We start from the raw sequence: 23,439 nt of genomic DNA, 5'->3' as shown, positions 1-23,439 counted from the left end.
GATGGATTTAACAGAGGAGAGGCGACAGAACACTCATGATAATTTGGAATTGTTTAAATGCAGAGAAATGGCTTTGCTAGGATATGGGAGGGCGGCAGAAGGGAACAGCTCTTTGTCAAAGCACAATTTGTGCATTGAGGTGATCTTCCCTGGTTATGAGCTCTTGGTGGCTGGTCTCATACAGATCTTGATCCCTTTATGAGATTCAATAATTATCTCTGTGTACCTAAAGCTTAACCTTATTCGGACCCTGGAATTTAGCCATGCATAAAGGCACAAGAGAGTAGTTTTCTTTCCCCCTACTTATTTACTGCAGTAAAAATAATGGAAGAGTGATTCTTCTTTCTCCAATTAATTACTGTGGTGAAAGAAGTGGACTGCTGCAAACATTTCATCATCCTTCAAGTGCTTTTTCTACTCTGCAGGCTAGAAAACCAAACATCACATTTTCCAGATTCTGGCTTACCTAAGGTTGATGCTACAAAATTTGGGCAGTGAGGAGTTTGTTTGGAACTTGAGATATTCTGGAGCATGCCTAGGACTACCAGTACCTTGGGGCCGTAGGAAGTCACTGTAGGCTCCTACCTCTCAGGAAAAAAACATTTGAGTCACTGTACCATATTAAAATGCATCTACCAGCCTAGATGATGGCTAAAGACAAAGGGTGTAAGAAATGGGTAGAGGGGGAAGAAAGTTACAAATTATAACTGCAGCCTTATGAAATGAAGACTGTAAGAGCCATATTTTCTTCCTTATACTGTTTTATATCTAAATATTAAATAACCTGGGTCCCTTCCTTTCTTGTGATAGAGTGTTGTGGGTAGGTAAATTTCTAATGTAGTTCATTACAGGAGATGGACAGACTGACTAATGGAAATTTCCTTGGCTTTCCCTTTTAGGGAGATGGGGGGTACATTTTCATTTGTTTAAGAGACATTTGCACAATGGAGCATTGTCATTGCCAGTTGTTGCTTTTGGGGAGTTGTTGAATGGGGAGAAGGATGTGTATGGATGTTGAGTAACCAAAGGGATATGGTACTTTAGCTTTCAGCATCCATTTCACCCTCATTCTAGTGTCTTCCTGGACTTAAGAGATGCAAAGATAAAAATCATACTTTCAAGACTCCTTTGCAGTTAGGGCTCTGAACATGTTTTAGGCTTAACCAGTCAGATGCCATGCCTGGTATTTGAAAGTAAAAATGAGATGGAGAGTGAATTTCTACAAATTCTGTTTCTTTTGCCTATGAGTTTAGAAATGGAGACATTATTTTTCCTTTCCCCTCCACCCCCTGACTGTGGCAGCAAAAATGAATGGCTTATTGTCTAACCATTAGCTTTATGGGAGTCAAAGAGCCAGGCACAAGACATCCATCTTATTGGTGCAAATTATAGCAAACATGGCAGGATTCTGGAACAGGCAGTAATAGCAGAGGCTTTCAGATCACAGAGGCTTCCTGAATGTGGTGCCATTTTGTTCATGGTGGCTTCCAAACCATGGCAGTGGAGTGTGGGACTAGGGCTGGAGACTTCCTGCTTTTAGAAGACATCAGTGTCTTCCTGGTGTCTTAGTCTTATTGACTAGCTTTAACAGTTACTTTTGAAAGATCACCCTGGAGTGTGGTAATTTAACTCAATAATTCTGTAAACCATTTAATACTTATAATAAAACACTTCTTACTTAAACTAGTTAGAGTAATTTAGTTCTTTGCAATTAAACACTGCCTGACACACCTACACAGATCTTGAATATGAATATATATATATATATGGTTAATAAGATAATCATAATCAAATTTCTATTTCTCATCCCTGTCTCTTCATAGATTTGACCTGGCATACAGCTGAGTGACTGAACTTCAGAAATTTGTTTGATTAAGCTGAAATGCTCTAACACTGCCTTCTGTACTATGTTTGCCCCATTAGTCCCAATTCCAAGAACTAACTTATCTTGCTTGGTCTTGAGCATACTTTTAACTGAAGAAATCTAAGTTATTTTCAAACTACAAAATTTGATGAGATGTTGTTGGATGAACAAATGTGTATCTTTCTCCTTCCCAGTGGTATATCTGATTTCTAGGTCTCTGCTTCAATTTAGGCAATAATCTAGCCAATTTTCTTTAATTGGCTAGATTATTTTAAGTTAGTTAAATATATATATTTGAGGGAGTTGAGTGTGATTAAATTCAGCAAATTACAGATTTTGATACAAACACAGATTTCAATACAAATTCTGGACTTCTAAATATTGAATTTTTTTAAACATCTTTATTGGAGAATAATTGCTTTACAATGGTGTGTTAGTTTCTGCTGTATAACAAAATGATCAGCTATATGTATACATATATCCCCATATCCTCTCCCTTTTGTATCTCCCTCCCACCCTCCCTATCCCACTCCTCTAGGTGGTCACAAAGCACCAAGCTGATCTCCCTGTGCTATGCAGCTGCTTCCCACTAGCTATCTATTTTACATTTGGTACTGTATATATGTCCATGCTACTCTCTCATTTCGTCCCCGCTTACCCTTCCCCCTCCCCGTGTCCTCAAATCCAGTCTCTATGTCTACGTCTTTATTCCTGTCCTGCCCCTAGGTTCTTCAGAACCATTTTTTTTTTTTTTAGATTCCATATACATGTGTTAGTATACGGGTTGTGTTTTTCTCTTTCTGACTTACTTCACTCTGTATGACAGTCTCTATGTCCATCCACCTCACTACAAATAACTCATTTTTGTTTCTTTTTATGGCTAATATTCCATTGTATATATGTGCCACATCTTCTTTATCCATTCATTTGTCGATGGACAATTAGGTTAAATATTGAATGTTTAATTTTCTGATGAATCACCACAAAATTAAACATCCCAAGTAAAAGATAAAATGTTTGGAAGTCACTGATTGTGAGAAAACACAAATACTAGCTGCATCAGGTAAAACCTGTGATAAATCTAAAAAATCCACACATTATTTCTCTTTCTGGCATATTGAAAAAAAGAGCTGGAGAAGTTATGACCTTCACAGTGAAATAATAATTTTATTTACTACATTTTTTTTTTGATGGAGGATAGGGTAAATCAAAAAAACAGAAAAATATTTGGAGTTTAACATCGTGCTTATTTAGTGATTCTTAACTTGGAATTGAGATAATATAGTATTCATAAGTTACACTGCACCTCTGAAAGTTGAAAGTTCCTCTTCATTCAATTTATTTCTTCATGATTCAATTCTATCCTGATGATAGATTTTATCAACCTATAAACTTTGAACTCTGTATGAGATCACTTGAAATGAGGTTAAAAACATTTAAACAGGGCTTCCCTGGTGGCACAGTGGTTGAGAGTCCGCCTGCAGATGCAGGGGACATGGGTTCATGCCCTGGTCCGGGAAGATCCCACATGCCGCAGAGCAGCTGGGCCCATGAGCCATGGCCGCTGAGCCTGTGCGTCCGGAGCCTGTGCTCCACAACGGGAGAGGCCACAGCAGTGAGAGGCCCACGTACTGCAAAAAAAAAAAACAAAAAAAAAACAAAAAAAACCATTTAAACAGATATAAATATCTGAAACTGGAAGAATAGATAACCTGCTATTTTATCGCCCTCACACAATTGGGGATTTTTTTGTGTTTATCCCTTCCTGTATTTTTATTACATATAGTTAATATAATTATGTAACTACTTTTCTTCTCTAACATTATAGTCACATATAAATATTTTCCCATTTTTTATATCAATACTAAAAGTCTATCATATGCCTTGTGTACCAAATATCATTTAACCACTTTTCTATTGTGGAACATTTGGGTAGCTTCCAACTTTTGCTCTCTTAATTAAAATGTTGCCATGAATATGTTCATGTACATTTTTTTCCACATATTGGAATAATTCCCCAGAATAGAATTCCAGACAGGTGATTATGGGGTCTAAGATTATTGAAATTTTTATGATTTTGACACAAAAATGCCACACTGGTTTTCAAATAATTTGCACTAATTTTCACTTCCAACAAAAGTGTATGAATCTGAAAGATATGCCAAAATGTTGCAAGCTCTAGGCACATCATGGTTTTGGAGTCAGAAGGCCTAAATTTTAATCTTATTTTTGATATCTATAAGCTTCATATAATGGGACAAGTTACTTAACCACTGAATCTCTATAACCTTGTTTATAAAAACCTCAGTTTTATGAATAGTTTTAGACAGCTCCCTTATTGTCACCCAACTACTTGAACTATTTTGTTTCTTGATGGCTTAACATTTCTGATTTTTGTAATTTGTGTTTACTTTTTTGCTATCCTTCATATTGTTTTGTTTTTTGACTTTGTTCCTCCAAATTATGTAATATTAATAGTGGCAGGCAGGAAGCATGAATTCTGAGTCAGCTGATAACTTTAAGTTTGTAGATTTGAACCTAAATCTAGATGGTTTTTCTTAGTAGATAACCTATTTTTTTCCAAAGTTGATTCTCCATAATGATGATTTTAACTAAGCAGATAACATATTCAATTATCTGATGTGATGATTCTAAGATATCCATGTCATACACAGTCTGGTTCCCTTACATGAAATTACAAGATCTAAAATCCATGAATGCTGCTATATGGAGTCAGTGGTTGCTGGATGAGCTATGAACTTTCCCCTACTTCCCAGTCTTCATTCAGTCATATATATAATCACTGAAGAATTCTTACTAGTATTTTATATTCTCCTCTCTGATTTTTGTTACCTGTTAGATTTTAAAAACACAATTCTTAGCTCCTGTATTCACTTGTTTTTATAATTTAAATTGCACTCAATGATCACTGCTCATTCAATAGTGTACTCCCTGAATTTAATAAAGACAGCTCTACTTTCTGCTGTTATTTAATGTTGCAAAACAAAAATGTGATTTTTGCACCATTGAAAGTAATTTATTCTCTAGACTAGTAAGGCTAGAGTTTTTATTTTTTTAAGTTTTTCTTTTTTTAATTTATTTATTTTGGCTGTGTTGGGTATTTGTTGCTATGTGTGGGCTTTCTCTAGTTGTGGTGAACTGGGGCTATTCTTCGTTGCGATGCATGGGTTTCTCATTGTGGTGGCTTCTCTTTGTTGTAGAGCACGGGGTCTAGGTGTGTGGGCTTCAGTAGTGTGGTGTGCAGGCTCAGTGGTTGTGGCTCTTGGGCTCTAGAGTGAAGGCTCTGTAGTTGTGGTGCACAGGCTTAGTTGCTCTGTGGCATGTGGGATCTCTCCGGACCAGGGCTTGAGCCTATGTCCCCTGCATTGGCAGGTGGATTCCTAACCACTATGCAACCAGGGAAGCCAAAGGTTAGAGTTTTAAAAAATAATCAAAATGCATATTGAAATGTAAATATTTTACCATACTTTGAGAACTTCAAAACTATTAATTTAATTACTTTTTCAAAAAATTGTTTTGAATATATATTATTTACCATGCACTGTGCCTGTAGGCAACTGGGGTAATGGTGAGCCCAAAAAGACACTGCATAAGACTCATCAGGAAAAAAAGGGAGAAGACTCAAATCAATAGAATTAGAAATGAAAAAGGAGAAGTAACAACTGTCACTGCAGAAATACAAAGGATCATGAGAGACTACTACAAGCAACTATATGCCAATAAAATGGACAACCTGGAAGAAATGGACAAATTCTTAGAAAAGTACAAACTTCCAAGACTGAAGCAGGAAGAAGTAGAAAATATGAACAGGACAATCACAAGCACTGAAATTGAAACTGTGATTAAAAACCTTCCAACAAACAAAAGTGTAGGGGCAGATGGCTTCACAGGTGAATTCTAAAAATCATTCAGAGAAGAGCTAACACCTTTCGTTCTCAAACTCTTCCAAAATATAGCAGAGGGAGGAACACTCCCAAATTCATTCTACAAGGCCACAATCAGCCTGATACCAAAACCAGACAAAGATGTAACAAAAAAAGAAAATTACAGGACAATGTCACTGATGAACATAGATGCAAAAATCCTCAACAAAATACTAGCAAACAGAATCCAACAACACATTCAAAAGATCATACACCATGATCAAGTGAGGTTTATCCCAGAAATGCAAGGATTCTTCAATATAAGCAAATCAATCAATGTGATGCACCATATTAACAAATTGAAGGATAAAAACCACATGATAATCTCAATAGAAGCAGAGAAAGCTTTTGACAAAATTCAAGACCCACTTATGATAAAAACTCTCCAGAAAGTGGGTATAGAAGGAACGCACCTCAACATAATAAAAGCCATATATGACAAACACACAGCTAACATCATTCTCAATCAATCATCTCAAAAGATGAAAGCATTTCCTCTAAGATCAGGAACAAGAAAAGGGTGCCCACTCTCATCACTATTATTCAACCTAGTTTTGGAAGTTTTAGCCATGGCAATCAGAGAAGAGAAAGAAAAAAAAAAAGAATACAAATTGGAAAAGAAGAAGTAAAACTGTCACTCTTTGCAGATGACATGATACTCTACATAGAAAATCCTAAAGATGCCACCAGACAACTACTAGAGCTAATCAATGAATTTGGTAAAGTAGCAGGATACAAAATTAATGCACAGAAAACTCTTGCATTCCTATACATCAATAATGAAAAATCAGAAAGAGAAATTAAAGAAACACTCCCATTTTCCTTTACAACAAAAAGAGTAAAATACCTAGGAATAAACCTACCTAAGGAAGCAAAAGATCTGTATGCAGAAAACTATAAGACACTGATGAAAGAAATTAAAGATGATACAAACAGATGGAGAGATATACCATGTTCTTGGATTGGAAGAATCAACATTGTGAAAATGACTATACTACCCAAAGCAATCTGCGGATTCAGTGCAATCCCTATCAAACTACCAATGACATTTTTCACAGAACTAGAAAAAGAAATTGTAAAATTTGTGTGGAATCAAAAAAAACCCTGAATAGCCAGAGCAATCTTGAGAAAGAGAAATGGAGCTTGAGGAATCAGGCTCCTTGACTTCAGAATATACTACAAAGCTACAGTAATCAAGCAAGTATGGTACTGGCACAAAAACAGAAATATTTATCAATGGAACAAGATAGAAAGTCCAGAGATAAACTCAAACACATATGGTCACCTTATCTTTGATAAAGGAGGCAAGAATATATAATGGAGAAAAGACAGCCTCTTCATTAAGTGGTGCTGGGAAAATTGGATAGCTACATGTAAAAGAAAGAAATTAAACATTTCCTGACACCATACACAAAAATAAAATCAAAATGGATTAAAAACCTAAATGTAAGGCTAGACACTATAAAACTCTTAGTGGGAAGCATAGGTAGAACATTCTATGATATAAATCACAGCAAGATCATTTTTGACCCACCTCCTAGAATAATGGAAATAAAAACAAAACTAAACAAATGGGACCTAATGAAACTTAAAAGCTTTTGCACAGTAAAGGAAACCATAAACAAGACAAAAAGACAACCTTCAGAGTGTGAGAAAATATTTGCAAATGAAGCAACTGACAGAAGATTAATCTTCAAAATATACAAGCACTCATGCAGCTCAATATCAAAATAACAAAATACCCAGTCTATAAATGGGTGGAAGACCTAAACAGACATTTCTCCAAAGAAGATATACAGATTGTCAACAAACACATGAAAAGTTGCTGAACATCACTAATTATTAGAGAAATGTAAATCAAAACCACAATAAGGCATCACCTCACACCAGTCAGAATGACCATCATCAAAAAATATAGAAACAATAAATGCTGGAGAGGGTGTGGAGAAAAGGGAACCCTCCTGTACTGTTAGTGGGAATGTAAATTGATACAGCCACTATGGTGAGCAGTATGGAGGTTCCTTAAAAAACTAAAAATAGAACTACCATATGACCCAACAATCCCACTACTGGGCATATACCCTGCGGAAACCATAATTCAAAAAGAGATATGTACCCCAATATTCACTGAAGCACTATTTACAATAGCCAGGACATGGAAGTAACCTAAGTGTCTATTGCCAGATGAATGGATAAAGAAAATGTGGCACATATATACAATGGAATATTACTCGGCCATAAAAAAAAATGAAATTGAGTTATTTGTAGTGAGGTTGATGGACCTAGAGCCTGTCATACAGGGTGAAGTAAGTCAGAAAGAGAAAAACAAATACCATATGCTAAAACATATATATGGAATCTAAAAAAAAAAAAATCGTTCTGATGAACCTAGGGGCAGGACAGGAATAAAGATGCAGACATAGAGAATGGACTTGAGGACACAAGAGGGCAAGGGGAAGCTGGGACGAAGTGAGAGAGTAGCATTGACATATATACATTACCAAATGTAAAATGGATGGCTAGTGGGAAGCTGCTGCATAGCACAGGGAGATCAGCTTGATGCTTTTTGACAACCTAGAGGGGTGGGAGGAAGGCTCCAGAGGGAGGGGATATGGGTATATATATATACATATAGCTGATTCAGTTTGTTGTACAACAGAAACTAACACAACATTGTAAAGCAATTGTACTCCAATAAAGATTTTTAAAAAATTTAAATAAAAACAATTTTAAAAAAATGTAAAAAACCCCACAAAGGTTACAGTTACATTAGAATAAAAATATTAAATAGGGATAAATCTAAGGAAAGATTTGCAAGGTCAGTATAGACAAAGATCAAAGAAGGCTTAAAAAAAAGAGGGATATAATAATCATGGATTATATTTAATATTGCAAGTGGATAATTCTACCAAAATTTTTCTCTGTACTCAGCTCTATTCAAAACAGACCCAAACTGCAAACAGGCCTAATGTCCATCAATGGAAGAATGATAAATAAATTGTGGGATACTCACAAATGAAATTTAGGAGAAAACACATAAAAATATGGATGAATATTACCGATATAATGTTGAGTGAAAAATACAAGACATAAAAAGCGCCATATGATTCCCAAAACTAGTAAAACCAATCAGAAGTCAGGATACTTGGTTTTCGTTTTTGTTTTTGGTAGGGGTGTGGGGTTCAGAATAAGGATAATGACTATAAGAGACACAAGGTGATTCTCTAGTTCTTAGAAATGTTTTGTTTCCTGACCTGGATTGTGGTTACACAGGTATGTTCACTTCGTGATAATTCACTGAGCTGTACATTTATGATTTGTGCACTTTTCTATATGTAGATTAAAAAAAGTCTTGCCTTTTGAAAATAAAGTCTCAGCCATTTTGTAATTAGCAAATAGTCAATTAGTAATTGGCATTTTTATAATGCTAAGCATGTCTTTTGCAAAACTTCCTTTTTGTGCGTGTTCAAACACCTTATAATATTTCTATATTTCTTAGTATAGTAAGCAAGACCATGTCTGTATCTAACTCTTCGACACTCATTGAATTAGGACCTCTATGCCACAAGTATGTTGTCAGGTACTTAAGATAAAAACCCAACCCTCAAAAGGAAGATTTTGTTGCAATTTGGTATTTCTCATATGGATCATTCTAAGAGAATGTCAACAAAAATATTCCAGGTATTTGTAAAATTAAATGGGTTGGTGTCTACATTTGTTATTTTATTTTTTGCGTGGATGCTTTCTGTGTACAAATGTGTATTATGTAACAGAGAGTGAGATTGTGGATGGACATGATGAGCTCAGGATGGCTGCGTTTAGGAGTAAAGAAAAAAACCCTGTTTAGAGGTCACACAGTAAATTACCATTTGTGTCAAAGAGTGAAAAAAATAGGAAGTACTTCTGAATATGATAAAAGATATCATCCATACATACCCTTTTGGTTCTTCATGTGGGTAAAACAATATATTCAGGCAAATATTTTAATATTCTTGAAAATAAAATGGTTTATAAAAGTTTTAGTAGAAGAAAATATGAAATGTGGTTTGGGTTAGGGAATTTTCTCCATGAAGCAATGTATTTAGAAGTAAATGAAACAGAAACACAGTATACACTGAGTTATTCATTACCTTCTAAAAGAATTCTACAGGTTGCCTTTCAATAGGACAGGGGAAGGAACAAGTTAAACAACTGCTACATCTTCAAGTTACTTCTATAATTTCCTTTTGATCTGCTGATTTTTTAAAATCATAAATAGTTTTAGTTAGCCTCCCAGTCTCTGAAAATAACCTAAGAAGGAAATCTAATGATAGAGACATGAAAGCTATTTGATTTTTCCAGAGTCCGCAGAATTTCAGAAAAGGGAGTGTAGAAGTATTTTCTTCTCACTGTTTAGTTTTTTATATTCTTATTTTTATATAGTCATAACAAAAAGCCAAAGGAGAATCTGTACAACGGCGGCTGCCCACCATATGGAAAATAAAACAGCCTTTGTTTTAGCCTTTTGGTAACTGGTTTCATTTCAGCTTCTTTTCCCCCTTTAATTTATGTCTGAAATTCCATTTTACACACACACACACACACACACACACACACACACACACTCAACCTTGCACCCTCTGCTATACCAATTAAATGCAATCTGCCTAGTATGAGTTATTGTCAAACAGCAGTGAGGACCATTTTTTTTTTTGTCTCCTGCTTTGACGATTAGAGTCAGCTCATAAAATAAAAACAACAATCTCATCCCTTTTCCCCTTAGGAAATCCCCACTACAACTTACTTTATAGAGCAAAACACAATTAGTGTCTTTTCAGTGCAATCAATAAGTGGAAATGGCTTTAGTGACATGTCTAAAATGAACTTCTGAGTTACATACCCTCTGGAAGTTCTAAAATAAATACATGCAAGTCTTGAATATAGCCTGGGAAAAGGAGTCGCTAGGGGTGTGTGTGTCTTTTAGTGAGAATTGTAAAATGGGACAAGTTGTTTTGTCTTTTGTTCTTCTTCATAATAAGCATGAAAAAGTTAAGAATTAGGACTAGGACACTGCACTTTTCACTCTGCTATAAAAATACATTGTCGCTTATTATTGAAATGAACCCAGCCATTAAAAAATATACTTAATAATACTCTTCCAAAAAGGTCACAATGAATACAAGCACCATTAACTTGATAATCATGAGGAATTTTGTTTCACAGGCAGAATATACAATATAATATTTAAAAATATGTCTAAAAATTTCCTTTTTATTTTATTCAATAAAATTTCTATCGATTGATTTATTGTTTTATTTAGGAAAATTGAGGACATTTAGGGACAGAAGCATATGCTCAAGCAAACAGAAACCTATGCCCATGGAGGGCATTGGCATGGGTTTATGCTACTAGTGTTTCTTCAGAGGATCAGGATGCTAAGGAATCCCAGGGTAATTATGGACATAAGAATTGTATTGTTCCAATGTCTTCCTCTCTGCCTTTTGCTTATTTAAATTTCCCACAAACATCTCTCAGTATTAAACTGTGATTTCTTTTAAGAGCAGGGGCTAGATCTTAATAGTTTTTGCATTTCCACTGTCTAGAACAGTGCCTGATAATAAATGCTTGATAAGTGAAGGAATAATGAATATTAATCATCCAACATTGCATTATAACCCAATTTCCTTTGTCATTCCTCCCAATTTGGGAAAATCAGAGAAAAGATGATGAAATTTGGCCCTATTTTTCTTTAGTCTTTTTTCTTGTTAGACTGGCATCTGCTCTGATTTTGTATGCACATAAAAATCCCGGTGTTCTAGGAAAAGCTTTAGAGGCTCTGCTCGAAGATTCAGGAATTACCATTCACAGGACACTTAATGCTGGTGGGTTCATAAATTCAAAACTGACACTAATAATTTATTTGCATGGGCCAATGACAGGGATGGCAATCGAGATGGGGCAGTCATGATAATTCAAAAATCAGTCATTCAATACATATAGCTCACTTCTGATTTTCAATCATGCTGCATGTCATAAGCTAGAAATTTCACATATCTCAATGTCAACGCTTTCTACATTTAGTCTCTGTAGCCATGAAATCTCAAGCTACTTCCATGTGAGTAAACAAAATTCTCAAATGGGTTGTTTTAAGAGAATGTCAACAGAATTGTTCAATTGTATTTGTAAAATACAATTAGATGGAGTGGTGTCTATATTTGTGATTTCATATTCTTTCTTATTTCCTCAGATGGTCATTTTTGTGAGGTAGTATAAGACTTGTATAATAAAAGGCAGCCTTGCAAACTTGTTGAAAAGACCACTCTTTTTCTTTTCATAGCAGAATTTGAATCTAGCCTAATTGTGACATTTAGAAATGTCCATAGGTGGACCCACTTTGAAATTAAAGGGGATAATATTACTAAAATTACCTGAAGCCTCTTACCATAAAGTCATTTTATTTTCTGGTAGGCTAGGGGCTGTCATCATTCTGACGCTATCTTTATGCATAGCTATTTCTACCATATCAATTGCTTTGACCATTCTATTAGATAGAGCAATTAGTCATTTTAATAACAAAAACAGTTTGATTTGAATTAATTGGTTAATGTATTTGAAAGTGTAAGTTAGTTGCAGATGAACATAGTTTAAGTCAAAATGCTTGATTCATTATTTGGTAAACAAATGAGAGTGTAATGGAGGCTTCCTTGTAAAGGACAAAAATGCTAAATGTAGGTAGGTAATTGACAGATGGTATCAGGGAAAGCCTCCTACTGAGATCCTTACAGCTGCCCTATAGGTCTGGCTACATCAGGGAAAAGAATATCAAAACCAAGACATCAAACAAAAGGAGCTACAAGGCCTTACCAAAAAACAGAAAAACAAAAATGAAAGAAAGAAACTGAAATAAAGTCTCCCTTGCTAGACTGTGAACTTCATAAGGGCAAGGAATCTGTCTATTTTACTTATTGTTTTACCCCATGCACTACACCAAGACTTAGCAGGCATTCAATAAATAGCACGTGGATAAGTAAGTGAATGAATAATAAATGATAACTGAGATTCAGACGAAACGCACAGAAAGTCAGATCAGGCACAAACGAGGTCCAAATCTGACAATCCAGATCACAATTAGAATCAGGCTCAGAGTCACTTGAAGAGCGTACAGGGGAAGGAGAGCACAGTGATGGGAGCTTAGATGGGGGATCAGGTGATGTTATAAGAGCCTTAAGGACTTTATTGCTCTTGATGATGTCCATCTTCCCTCTAAATGACCCTTGCTTGAGGGTAGCCTCCCAAGATTAGTGGAAGAGAAAACACAAAGCTTTCAGAGTCAAGTGAACGACATAGGTTCAAGTTTGATTATTTATTAAGAAGAGTTCATTGAGGGGTTATCATTAGTTAATACTGTACTATGTATTCTAGAGATAAAGTTTGTCCATATCAAACTGGCAGTTGAGTATGTGTTTGACAGGAGCCATATCCTAGAAGGAATTAAAGGTGTGGTCATGACTTCAGATATGATTTCTTTTTTCTCATTTACCTCCATTATTATGCCTGGTGTATCAAGGGAAGTTTCCCATATAAAAGTCTCATCTTTACTTCTTTTTTTTTTTTTTTTTTTTTGCGGTATGAGGGCTTCTCACTGGTGTGGCCTCTCCTGTTGCAGAGCACAGGCTCCGGATGCGCAGGCTCAGCGGCCATGGCTCACGGGCCCAGCCGCTCCGCGGCATGTGGGATCTTCCCGGACCGGGGCACGAACCCGTGTCCACCTGCACCCAACCACTGTGCCACCAGGGAAGCCCTTGACTTCTTTTAACTGCTTTTATCTGAGGCTAAGATAGTTGTCTGCAGTGGTTAATTCAATTCTCTTATAGTCATTGACTGGTGTGAAAACATATTGAGAGGTTGAGTCTGACTCTTACCCATTTCTGATAACACTGAAGAGTTATGATTCTAATGTATATCAAGACACCTTGATATCCTGACAAGAGACTTAAATGATTCCACAACAAACAAATGTGTTGCTGGTCTGGAGTTCTGAATTGAGGTTCTCTCTAAATTGCTGCCACTAGCCATTATTTAGATAGAAGTAATATTCTTAAGGGTATTTGATGTCTACAACCTGAAGTAACTAAACTGATAACACAAGGGATATGGATCACTTACTTAATTGTGAAAATTTCCTGAAGATCACCAGTAACTGCTAAACCCAATAGAAACTTTTCTGCTTTCATCTCGATCTCTTAGCAGGTGTAAACACAGTTGACCATTTCCTTCTTTTTGATTAGCTCTTTTAGTTTCTTTGACACCTTACACACTTGATTTTCTCTCCATCAAGATGATCTCTCCTTGCCACTCTCCATGCTGATTCATTTCCTTCAGCTAAATTTCTACATGCTGATTGCACCAGGACACAGCTTATCTCCCCCTTCATTCCTCCTCTTATCCTCTCCTTTACTCCCTTCTGGGAATTTGTCCTTAGGTGATTTAATGTAATAGAATGGCTTTAAATACCACCTTTATGATTGCTCCCTTTATGTCTTCAGCACTGGTCTCTTAATTAGACTCCAAACTCACATATCCTATTGCTTATCTGACTTATCCTCTTAAATTTCCAATAGGCATCTCAAATTTAATTTAGCGAAAACAGACTTCTTTATTTCCCGTTTTCAAATCTCTTCTTTGTCCAGGTTTTCCCTTTAAATTTTTAAAATATTATTATTATTATTTGGTAAATCATACCACTATTCATCCATTTGACCAAGGCCATGATGTAGGAATCATCATTTTCCTTCCCTCCATATCTGATCATTCAGAAAATCCTGCCAGACCTGCCTCTAAAGTATGTCTACCTTTCTCCTACTCCACTGTTATGACCTTAGTCTAAGTTATCATCATTTCTTGCATGAATTATTGCAATGACCTCCTAACTTCTACTCTTGACCTTTCTCTCCTCACCCGTTCATTCTGCATGGAATAGCTGCCAGAATAATATTTTAAAAAAATGTAAATCAGACATTGTCACTCTCCTCCTAAAATTGCCCCAATGGCTTTTCATTGTATTTGGAATAAAATACAAACTCTTCTCATAATCTATATATCCCTAAATAATATTGTGTCTGCCCACCTAACACTCTGACTACCTCAAATTTCACTCACATCACTGTTCACCAAGGTGTAGTTGCTCCACTTTCTTCTGTTCCTTAAATGAATCAGGTGTGTTCTACCTTTGCACTTCTACATGTATTGTTATCTAAGTTTATTTTTCTCATATTTATTTATTTATTTTCTCCCATTACGATGCAGTATTCATAAGAGCAGGACCTTTTCTATCTTATTCACCCATTCAATTCAGGAAAAACAAGAGACTTGACCAAAAACACTGTCTCCACTATTTTCAGAATGGCACAGGACTGCTAGTGGTTATAGTAACTAACTACTTTAGACATTGCAGGTAAAGCTGCAATTATGGCTAGAAAAACGACTCACAGGATTGATATGATAAGTACATAAAACTTGAAACCAGTCTCATTGGCTTTTGTGACAAAAACAATACTTGTTTCATCGTCATCATGCTCAGAATTCTACTATTAGTAAATACAACTAGGATTGTGGCCGGGATAGAATAGAGGAGGGAGATAGTGATGAGATAAAATATTAAGCTTTAGGGGTTACTACATTTTAGAAATATTTAGTTTGGGAGATCTTTTTACTGAAAAGAAAGATGAGGAGACAATGAGAACAGTAAATTCTGGGATGCGTAAGGTGAAGAGCAGAGGTAGATCTTTTCTTAAAGGGATAGAGAGTAGAAAAAAGAGGGGGTGGGAGTGATGCTGGTAAGTTTTACTTATATCACATTTATTTATTTTTGAATTTTATTTTATTTTATATACAGCATGTTCTTATTAGTTATCTATTTTATACACATCAGAGTATACATGTCAATCCCAATCTCCCAGTTCATCCCACCACCACCACCAAATCACCCACCCCGCTTTTGTCTCTTGGTGTCCATACATTTGTTCTCTATATCTGTGTCTCTATTTCTGTCTTGCAAACCGGTTCACCTGTACCATTTTCCTAGGTTCCACATATATGCGTTAATATACGATATTTGTTTTTCTCTTTCTGACTTACTTCACTCTGTATGACAGTCTCTAGGTCCATTCACATCTCTACAAATGACCAAATTTCACATTTATTTTTAAAATCTACATGCAACTATACACTTATGAGACAGTATATCTTATAAAGAGTCTTTGCTGACTATATTTTACTTAAAATAACTGTTATGTCATATTTGGTCATTGAATTATATAAAGTTTTAATTATTTTCTGATAATGAAAAGCATACATTTGATTTTCCCATTAACAAGATATTGGTTTTTTTTTTCAGTAACAAGATGCCATCTTTTTAAAAATACAATTTATAATGCACTATAAAATACTATAAATGTTACTGTGCCCATGGAAGCTGTGTTGTTTCTTTGTGTAAAAATAGTTGTCAGAATTTGTGTTGATTTACTTTAAATAAAATTCAGTCAATGTAATGATTGCTCCAGAATTTGATTAAATGCTATTAACATATCCTCAAAGATATTCCATTTTTGCTTGTGATAAGTTGTTGCTTTGAATAAAATAGATTTAGAGAAAACTTTGTGCTCTGACACTCTTGAATGCCATGCTTGAGTGATCTTGGTCTTGATCTCTAGTCAAACCTTGATCATCAGCATTTTATAAAACCCTTCTCACCATGGTCAGTAAGGTGTCTGCATGGCACACCCATTGGGCAATCTCAGGCCTCATCTTTCTGAAGCCTCAGGCCTCATCTTTCTGAATTTCTTAGCAACATTTGACTCAGCATTTGACACTCCATTTTAAAATTCTTCTCTTGGCTTCTGAACTTCTTCAATGTCTTCTATAGTTTCTTTGGCCATATCTTCTTTCTTGAGTTCCAAATGATGAGGCGCCATAGGGCTCAATTCTCAGACATCTTTATCAACATTTGGTGATCTCAGCCAGCACATGTATAAAAACCATTTATATACTGAAGATTCCTCAGAGTTATAGCTCTGTCTCTAACCTTTCTCTTAAAATAAGACTTACTTGATAGCTCTTTTTGTAAAAAAATAAAATAAAATAAAAGGCTTATAAAATTTAACACATTAAACCAGAATCTTTGATCTTTTTCTCTAAAATATGCTCTTCTCCATTAGTTCCTTATGTATGTGAATGATTTGTCATTCTCCCAGCTTCTTGGGTCAAAAAGCTCTGGAATTAACTTTGACATAGTCCACATCCAATTCATAATCAAATCCTGCCACATTTCCACTCAAAATATATCTTAAAATGTCCACTTCTCATCAATTCCACCTCTACTGTTCTAGTCGAAAGCAACTTCATTGTCTGCTAGGTTGGAAGGACCGCTTCTCCACTGCTCTACCTGAGGTCCTCTTAGAGCCTGTTCTTCACCCTCTAGACCAAGAGATGCTTTTAAAATATGAGTCAGAGCCTGATTGGACTCTCTGTTTGTAATCGTTAACGGCTTTTCCTTATACTGAAGATAAAATCTAAACTCCTTTTCCTGGTTCACAAGACTGCGTATAACCTGGTTCTTGTCCCAGCGATTTTTCCTGCTACCACTCTTCCTGTTGTTAACTGTTATCTAGCCAAAATCGCTCCTGTTCTTTGAACAAGGCCAGCATGCTCTTAAGACAGGGCCTTTGAGTTTGCTGTTCTCTCTGCCTCTCTCTCTCTCTCTCTCTCTCTCTCTCTCTCTTTCTCTTTCTTTCTCTCATTTGATCATGTCAAATGTCAGAACCTCAGAAAGGTTAATTCCTCAAACCTCTATAAACAGCAGACTCTCACTCTACCTTCTTGTGCAGTACTATTTTTCTGCACAACATTCATCATCAACTGAAATTATATCACACATTTATTTGTGAGCTTGTTTATTGTTTGCCTTCCCTATTACAACATAAGCTTCATGAGGACAGGGACTTTAATTTGCTCATTGTTTTATCCCTAGCATCTAGCTCAGTGTCTGCTAATTAGTAGGCCTCCAATAAATATTTGTTGAAAGAATGAATGAATGATGATTTATATATCGAAAGAGAACCATTGTTCACAAGCTTAAATCTTATGTGATCTCTGTAGGACCTCATAGAAAGCTGTTATTACAGGTGAATCATAGTGGGAATATGAATGTCATGCTATTAGGACAGGCAGAAAAATTGTTGAGGGTGACTGGCTGTGTGACAGGAGCACCACTTTGAGATGTAGAAGCCTGGATCCTCACTCTTCTGAACAGCAGAATACACTTTATGGCTTACTACAAGTATGCACACCAGATGTTCTGATTCAGAGGTTTAAGTGGACCTATACTTATGTAATTGTTTTAGGTTGAGTTCCATAGAAGCAGAGCGTGAGACAGGGATTTGAATGATGTGATTTACTGTGAGAGTGCTTGCAGGTGAATCTATAAGGAAGGGAGGAAAAGAGGATGGGAAGTAGAAGGAACTGAGCAAGAGTGTGGTCCCAGGTGATCTAGCCTTGGCCTGATGTACATGACTAAGGATCTGGATCATAAACTGCACCATAAAGTTGTTTCCTCCTTGAAGCAAGGGACCAGTATCAGTCAGTATCAGCCAGTCATTGACCTTGGGTTGCTTGACTGTGGGGTTGGTACCTTTTCAGGTAAGGCATCACCCCTAAGTGGAGGGCAGTTCTCCAGAAGGGAAGCTGAAAACCATTCATAGCCAACACTCACAGCAGCTAGAGTATGGTGCCCTGGCCCAGTGCAGGGGAGCAGGGCAGGCCACCCCAATGTCTTCTACAGTGGGAGCAAAAGGGGCTGTTTGTGAAGCACAGATATTCATTTGTTCAACAAATATTTATTGTAGCTGTCCTGAGCCAAGTACTACCAGCCTTGGGATTGACTGGTGAACAGACATGGTCCCTGCAGCATGGCTAGGGAGAAAAAGAGATTTTAATAAAACAAGCATGCAATCCTGATATGATACATATTGAATTATCACCAAATAATGAACTGAAGCAAGATTGTAGAAATAAATCCATGATATTGTATAGGTAATGGTTTCATATAAATGATATTTGCTGTAACTCTTAGAAATATTGTATAAACTGTTAATCACTGTGATCTTTAATGCTGGCTATATGTTAATCAAATAGCTCTCAGCCATTATTTGAAAACTCAAATATAATAAAGAAATGTGTTTTTAGCCTGGAAACCATGTTGGTATACAAGTCCTATATTCGGTCATTATTTAAAAATCAAGATGATTTTCTCTTGGTGGCAGTTGAAACAGAGGAAAAGTAAACATTAAAAAGTTTAAAGACAACTAAGATCCTCAGTTGGATGCTAATTCTTTTTTGTATTTTATAAATTACTCCCCTAATCCTATCCCTCACTGGCAAAGGCAAGAACAGGAGCTGTATGAGAGCTCTTGTTTTTGTGGAATACTCAAGTTCACAGACTGCCCACAAACCTTTAGTCCATGTGGAGGATAAAATTTTATTGCAGTCAATGAATTGTTATAAAATATTCACCACTATAAGGCTGGCATAACTATGTTTAAAAACAGTAAAATTTGAAGGACAAAAAGTCATTTGGGTGAATAGGTACAGATCACTAAGTTCCAAGCAAATCTGACAAGTTAGTATAGGAGGTAAGATCTGCCACAAACAATATAATAGGAAAACTTGTTTTATACATTAAATTATTAGAGAGAAATACACAAAAAGTATTTTTAACCACCAATAAATTGGATGCCAGTAAATATCAACCTGTAGCTCCTGGTTTTTTATCTAAAGGTCTATTTTCTTTCTTTTTTTTTTTTTAATATCTGCCCAGTGCTATGGAAACTACTACATTGAAAAATAAGCTAGCTAATGAGCAACATAATACATGTCAGTAGAATAGTATATTTCTCATTTCTTTTCCATAGAACGAATTTCAAAGGAATGTAATTCTGTTGAAGTGTCACCAAACAATTTCTTCAAGAGAGTACAATGCCGGCAGAAATAACAAGGCTTATTTTCAGTAATTCTGTTCATACCTCAAATCCCTGTGGTCTTCCTAGACTCTCTTTAATATGTTTCCATGCAACAAGAATCTCTGACACAGACACACTTGTAGCCTTGACATCTGTGGGAGCAGCAGTGGGTTCTGTATGAAGGAAAATGGAAATAATAAACCACGATGGTAACAAGTTATGCATACCAAAGCACTGCACCTGAATAATTCAGGTGTTACTTCCTTCTATCTGATTTTTGAAATGAAGTGCTGTGATGATTATGAAAAGCACAGCAAGAAAAAAAAAGATGTTCTTTTTGGATTTCTACACTGTGTCCAAGTCTCATCAGTACCTTACCAATGAAAAATAACAAATCTAGCAAGAAAAGTAAAGAAGATCTTTATCCTTGCATTAACAAGGACATTTCTGGAGAAGTTAAATTGTCTGACTTAAAATTGTCTGCCAGTCTAACATAATGATCAAAAGAATGGACTAGGAGTCAGGCTTGGATTTTTTTTTTGCTGTTGTTGTTGATTTTTGTCTTCCAAAAAATTACTTACCTTCAGACAAGTTGCTTTACCTCTTCCTGAGCTCCAGTTCCATCTTCTGTAGCTTGGGCATATTGAGAGTACTTAGCTCATAAACTTTTAAGGTTAATTTCAATTGAAATAATACATATAAATTATTTAGCACAGTGCTTGGCACTTAAAACATTCATTCACAAAATATCACTTTTTATTTTATTTTTTTACCCTGTGAAGGCACAAACAGAATCTAAATTTCATTAGATTTCTTTTGTTGTTCCAACCACAAAGCTACATTTCCATGATTGTGTAAGGAATGTGTTATGAATCATGATATTTGAAAGGCATGCATTGACTTTTAAGACAGATATAGACCAAAAAGGAAAGTCCCCGAAGGTCTCAGTGCTGTTGCTCAAAACCACCTTTTCATTCATTCCTATGCTCAGTGACCTTTCTTATTACTTTTTTTTTTTTTTTCAAATACACCATGTCTGACTGGTATCCATCAAGAGGTGCACTTTATTTGAGGTTGTAATCTATGTGAGGAACAAAATATTTTCAGCTTTAACATTGCTGAATCATAAATACTGTGTCACAAACACAGGTTAAATGAAATGGCGGAATAAATGCCATAAGTTAGTTCAACTAGTCTATACAAAGTTGATTTCAAAAACTCCTACCCCATAAAAATTGTAGAGGCTTTTTGATTCTAATGCCATATCACTGGTAAGACTTCAGATGAAACTGTTGACACACACACACACACACACACACACACACACACAACACACAAATATATATATATATATGTATATATATATATACATATATATATATATATATATATATATATACACACACATACACACACACATTTTTTCTTTTTGTTTTTAGATTCAGGGAACCTTACTGCAAAGGCAGAGTTCTAAATAAAATTTTTAAGTCTTGGGTTTCCCTAGTGGCGCAGTGGTTGAGAGTCCGCCTGCCGATGCAGGGGACACGGGTTCGTGCCCCCGTCTGGGAAGATCCCACATGCCACGGAGCGGCTGGGCCTGTGAGCCATGGCCGCTGAGCCTGCGCGTCCGGAGCCTGTGCTCCGCAACGGGAGAGGCCACAGCAGTGAGAGGCCTGCGTACCGCAAAAAAATTTTTAAGTCTTAGTCATATAAAGGGAATTATTGAGTTGGTCAAAAATTTTGTTTGGGTTTCCTGTAAGATGTTATGGAAAAACCCAAATAAACTTTTTGGACAACCCAATGTAACCATTTGCTGAGATTTTTCCTTTTCTAATGGAAGGAAAGTGGCCACATATCTACCTGGAGAGCCTTTATATATTATTAATTGAAAAATATAAGTCAAAAACATCTACCCTTGTTACTGTAAAAAAGCACACAGAAGACTTTTTCAAAAGTGCATGTTTGCACTGAGCAATGATTTTTCTTTTGGTAAAGCTTTCATTAAAATTATATACTATATTTGTGTTACTTCAAAGTGCTTTGGTAAATTCACATTAATCTTTACATAGAAGCTGACATTAGTTTCTGCCATGGTATAAATTGTCATTTCTCATTCTGCCCTTTGAATATCTTTTATTTGCTTTTGCTCAATGGTTTCCTTCATCCCACTTTCCAACTGCCTATTATTTGTGCATCTACCAGATTAAAAAAAAAAACTGTGAAAAGCTTCTACTTTTATTTCATTCTAGAATTCTGTTCAGCAGACCTGCAACAAAATTTTTTTTCATTGCTATTTAACAGGAGTTAAAATTCTTTATTTTGCAAGTAAATGAAAAGAAATGCTCATGTTCTTAAGTGTGTATAATCTGATCTCCAGGATTTAGGATATGATTTATTTCAAAGAAAGCCACCCTTTGAATATCATTTGTTATTTGGAAGAAGTTTTGCTTATCTTTTAAGTGAATGCATTGCAGAGATTTGTGTGACAAATGCCTTCTTTCAACTTTTTTTATTATTGAGGCAATTACATCTTTGTCAAAGGAGATTGCAGGGGGATAAACAATTTCAGAAGCACAAAACATGTGGTTGGATGGCAGCCTTTCGATCTCTCTTTACCATTAGAGAAAGAAATTTCTCTCTCAGCTTTCTGTAGCACTACACATGTTTAAGTACTTTTTAAATAGAATGACAAAAGTTTTAAAAAAGTAAAAAATAAAGAAAAATATTCAGAAATTATTTCCCAAACCAGCACCCTAATTTCTATTTAAAACCTCTAAGCTTTTTAAATCCAGGTCAGACACAAGAAGACATTTCATAGTTGCACACTTGGGGGATAAATATTATAGTTGCATCAAATGAATGAGGGTAGATGAAACAAGAATTGAAGAGTCATTTCTTATTTTTTTCACCTTCTGGATGTAAATAGTATAAGAAGTAGACCCATGCTGACCTGCATTGGAAATTTAAACATGTAAAAAAGTGACCTCATTCAGTTTACTTCCAAAAGTTTCAATTTGTACGGTTTATTAGCCAGTGAATATTTTCACGTGTATCAAAAAGTTTGTCTGCAGGCAAGAGTAACTGACTAAATCATAGAATGTCTGCTTTGAATTGGAACTAGCTGTCCTGTTTGGGCATCCCATTGCAGTTGAATGATGGAAAATCACAACTAGAAAGAATTTTAAAAAGTCACTTGGATCAAAGGTCACACATGGATGGTCAGTGGGTCTTCAGCCATATTTTGTTTGCCCAAATAATCTATTAAATTAATTAATTCCAACATTCCATCTAAAAATAAGAATTTATGGCTTATTTGGGGGAAAAAAGGGGGATACCAAATCTGAATCCTTGGGTGCTGGTAGATGAGAATTAGCAGTTGTTCCCATTAGTCAGGGTATATTCTTTTTAGTTTGCCAGATTCTCTACCAGTCTTTATTGTCTCACTTCTGGGACTACTTTACTTATTTATATTTCTTACCTGACGTCTATAGGCTTTTGAGTTACGAACCTATGTTTTAAATCCATGCTCTCATTTTTTTTTTTTTTGCTTTTTAAATTTTTTTTTAATCTAAAATACTGTAAAATCACATAATATGATTCAGAAGGCAAAGTGTCATCAGGAGCAAAATAATAAATC

At 35.6% G+C, this 23,439-nt stretch overlaps 1 protein-coding gene across 1 annotated transcript in view; it reads right to left on the bottom strand.

Annotated features, from left to right (window-relative positions):
- Window positions 1-23,439, bottom strand: part of CNTN5 (contactin 5) — a 440,969-nt gene that overhangs the window by 14,248 nt on the left and 403,282 nt on the right. Inside the window, exon 15 of the mRNA XM_060157909.1 lies at window positions 19,866-19,975. Within this exon, the coding sequence (XP_060013892.1) occupies window positions 19,866-19,975 (110 nt within the window). The remainder of the gene's footprint in view (window positions 1-19,865; window positions 19,976-23,439) is intronic.

This window comes from Lagenorhynchus albirostris, chromosome 9 (genome assembly GCF_949774975.1).
Source record: "Lagenorhynchus albirostris chromosome 9, mLagAlb1.1, whole genome shotgun sequence".
Lineage (NCBI taxonomy): Eukaryota > Metazoa > Chordata > Mammalia > Artiodactyla > Delphinidae > Lagenorhynchus > Lagenorhynchus albirostris.
The sequence above is the reverse complement of the archived record's forward strand: the minus strand, read 5'-3'. Positions and strand labels throughout refer to the sequence as shown.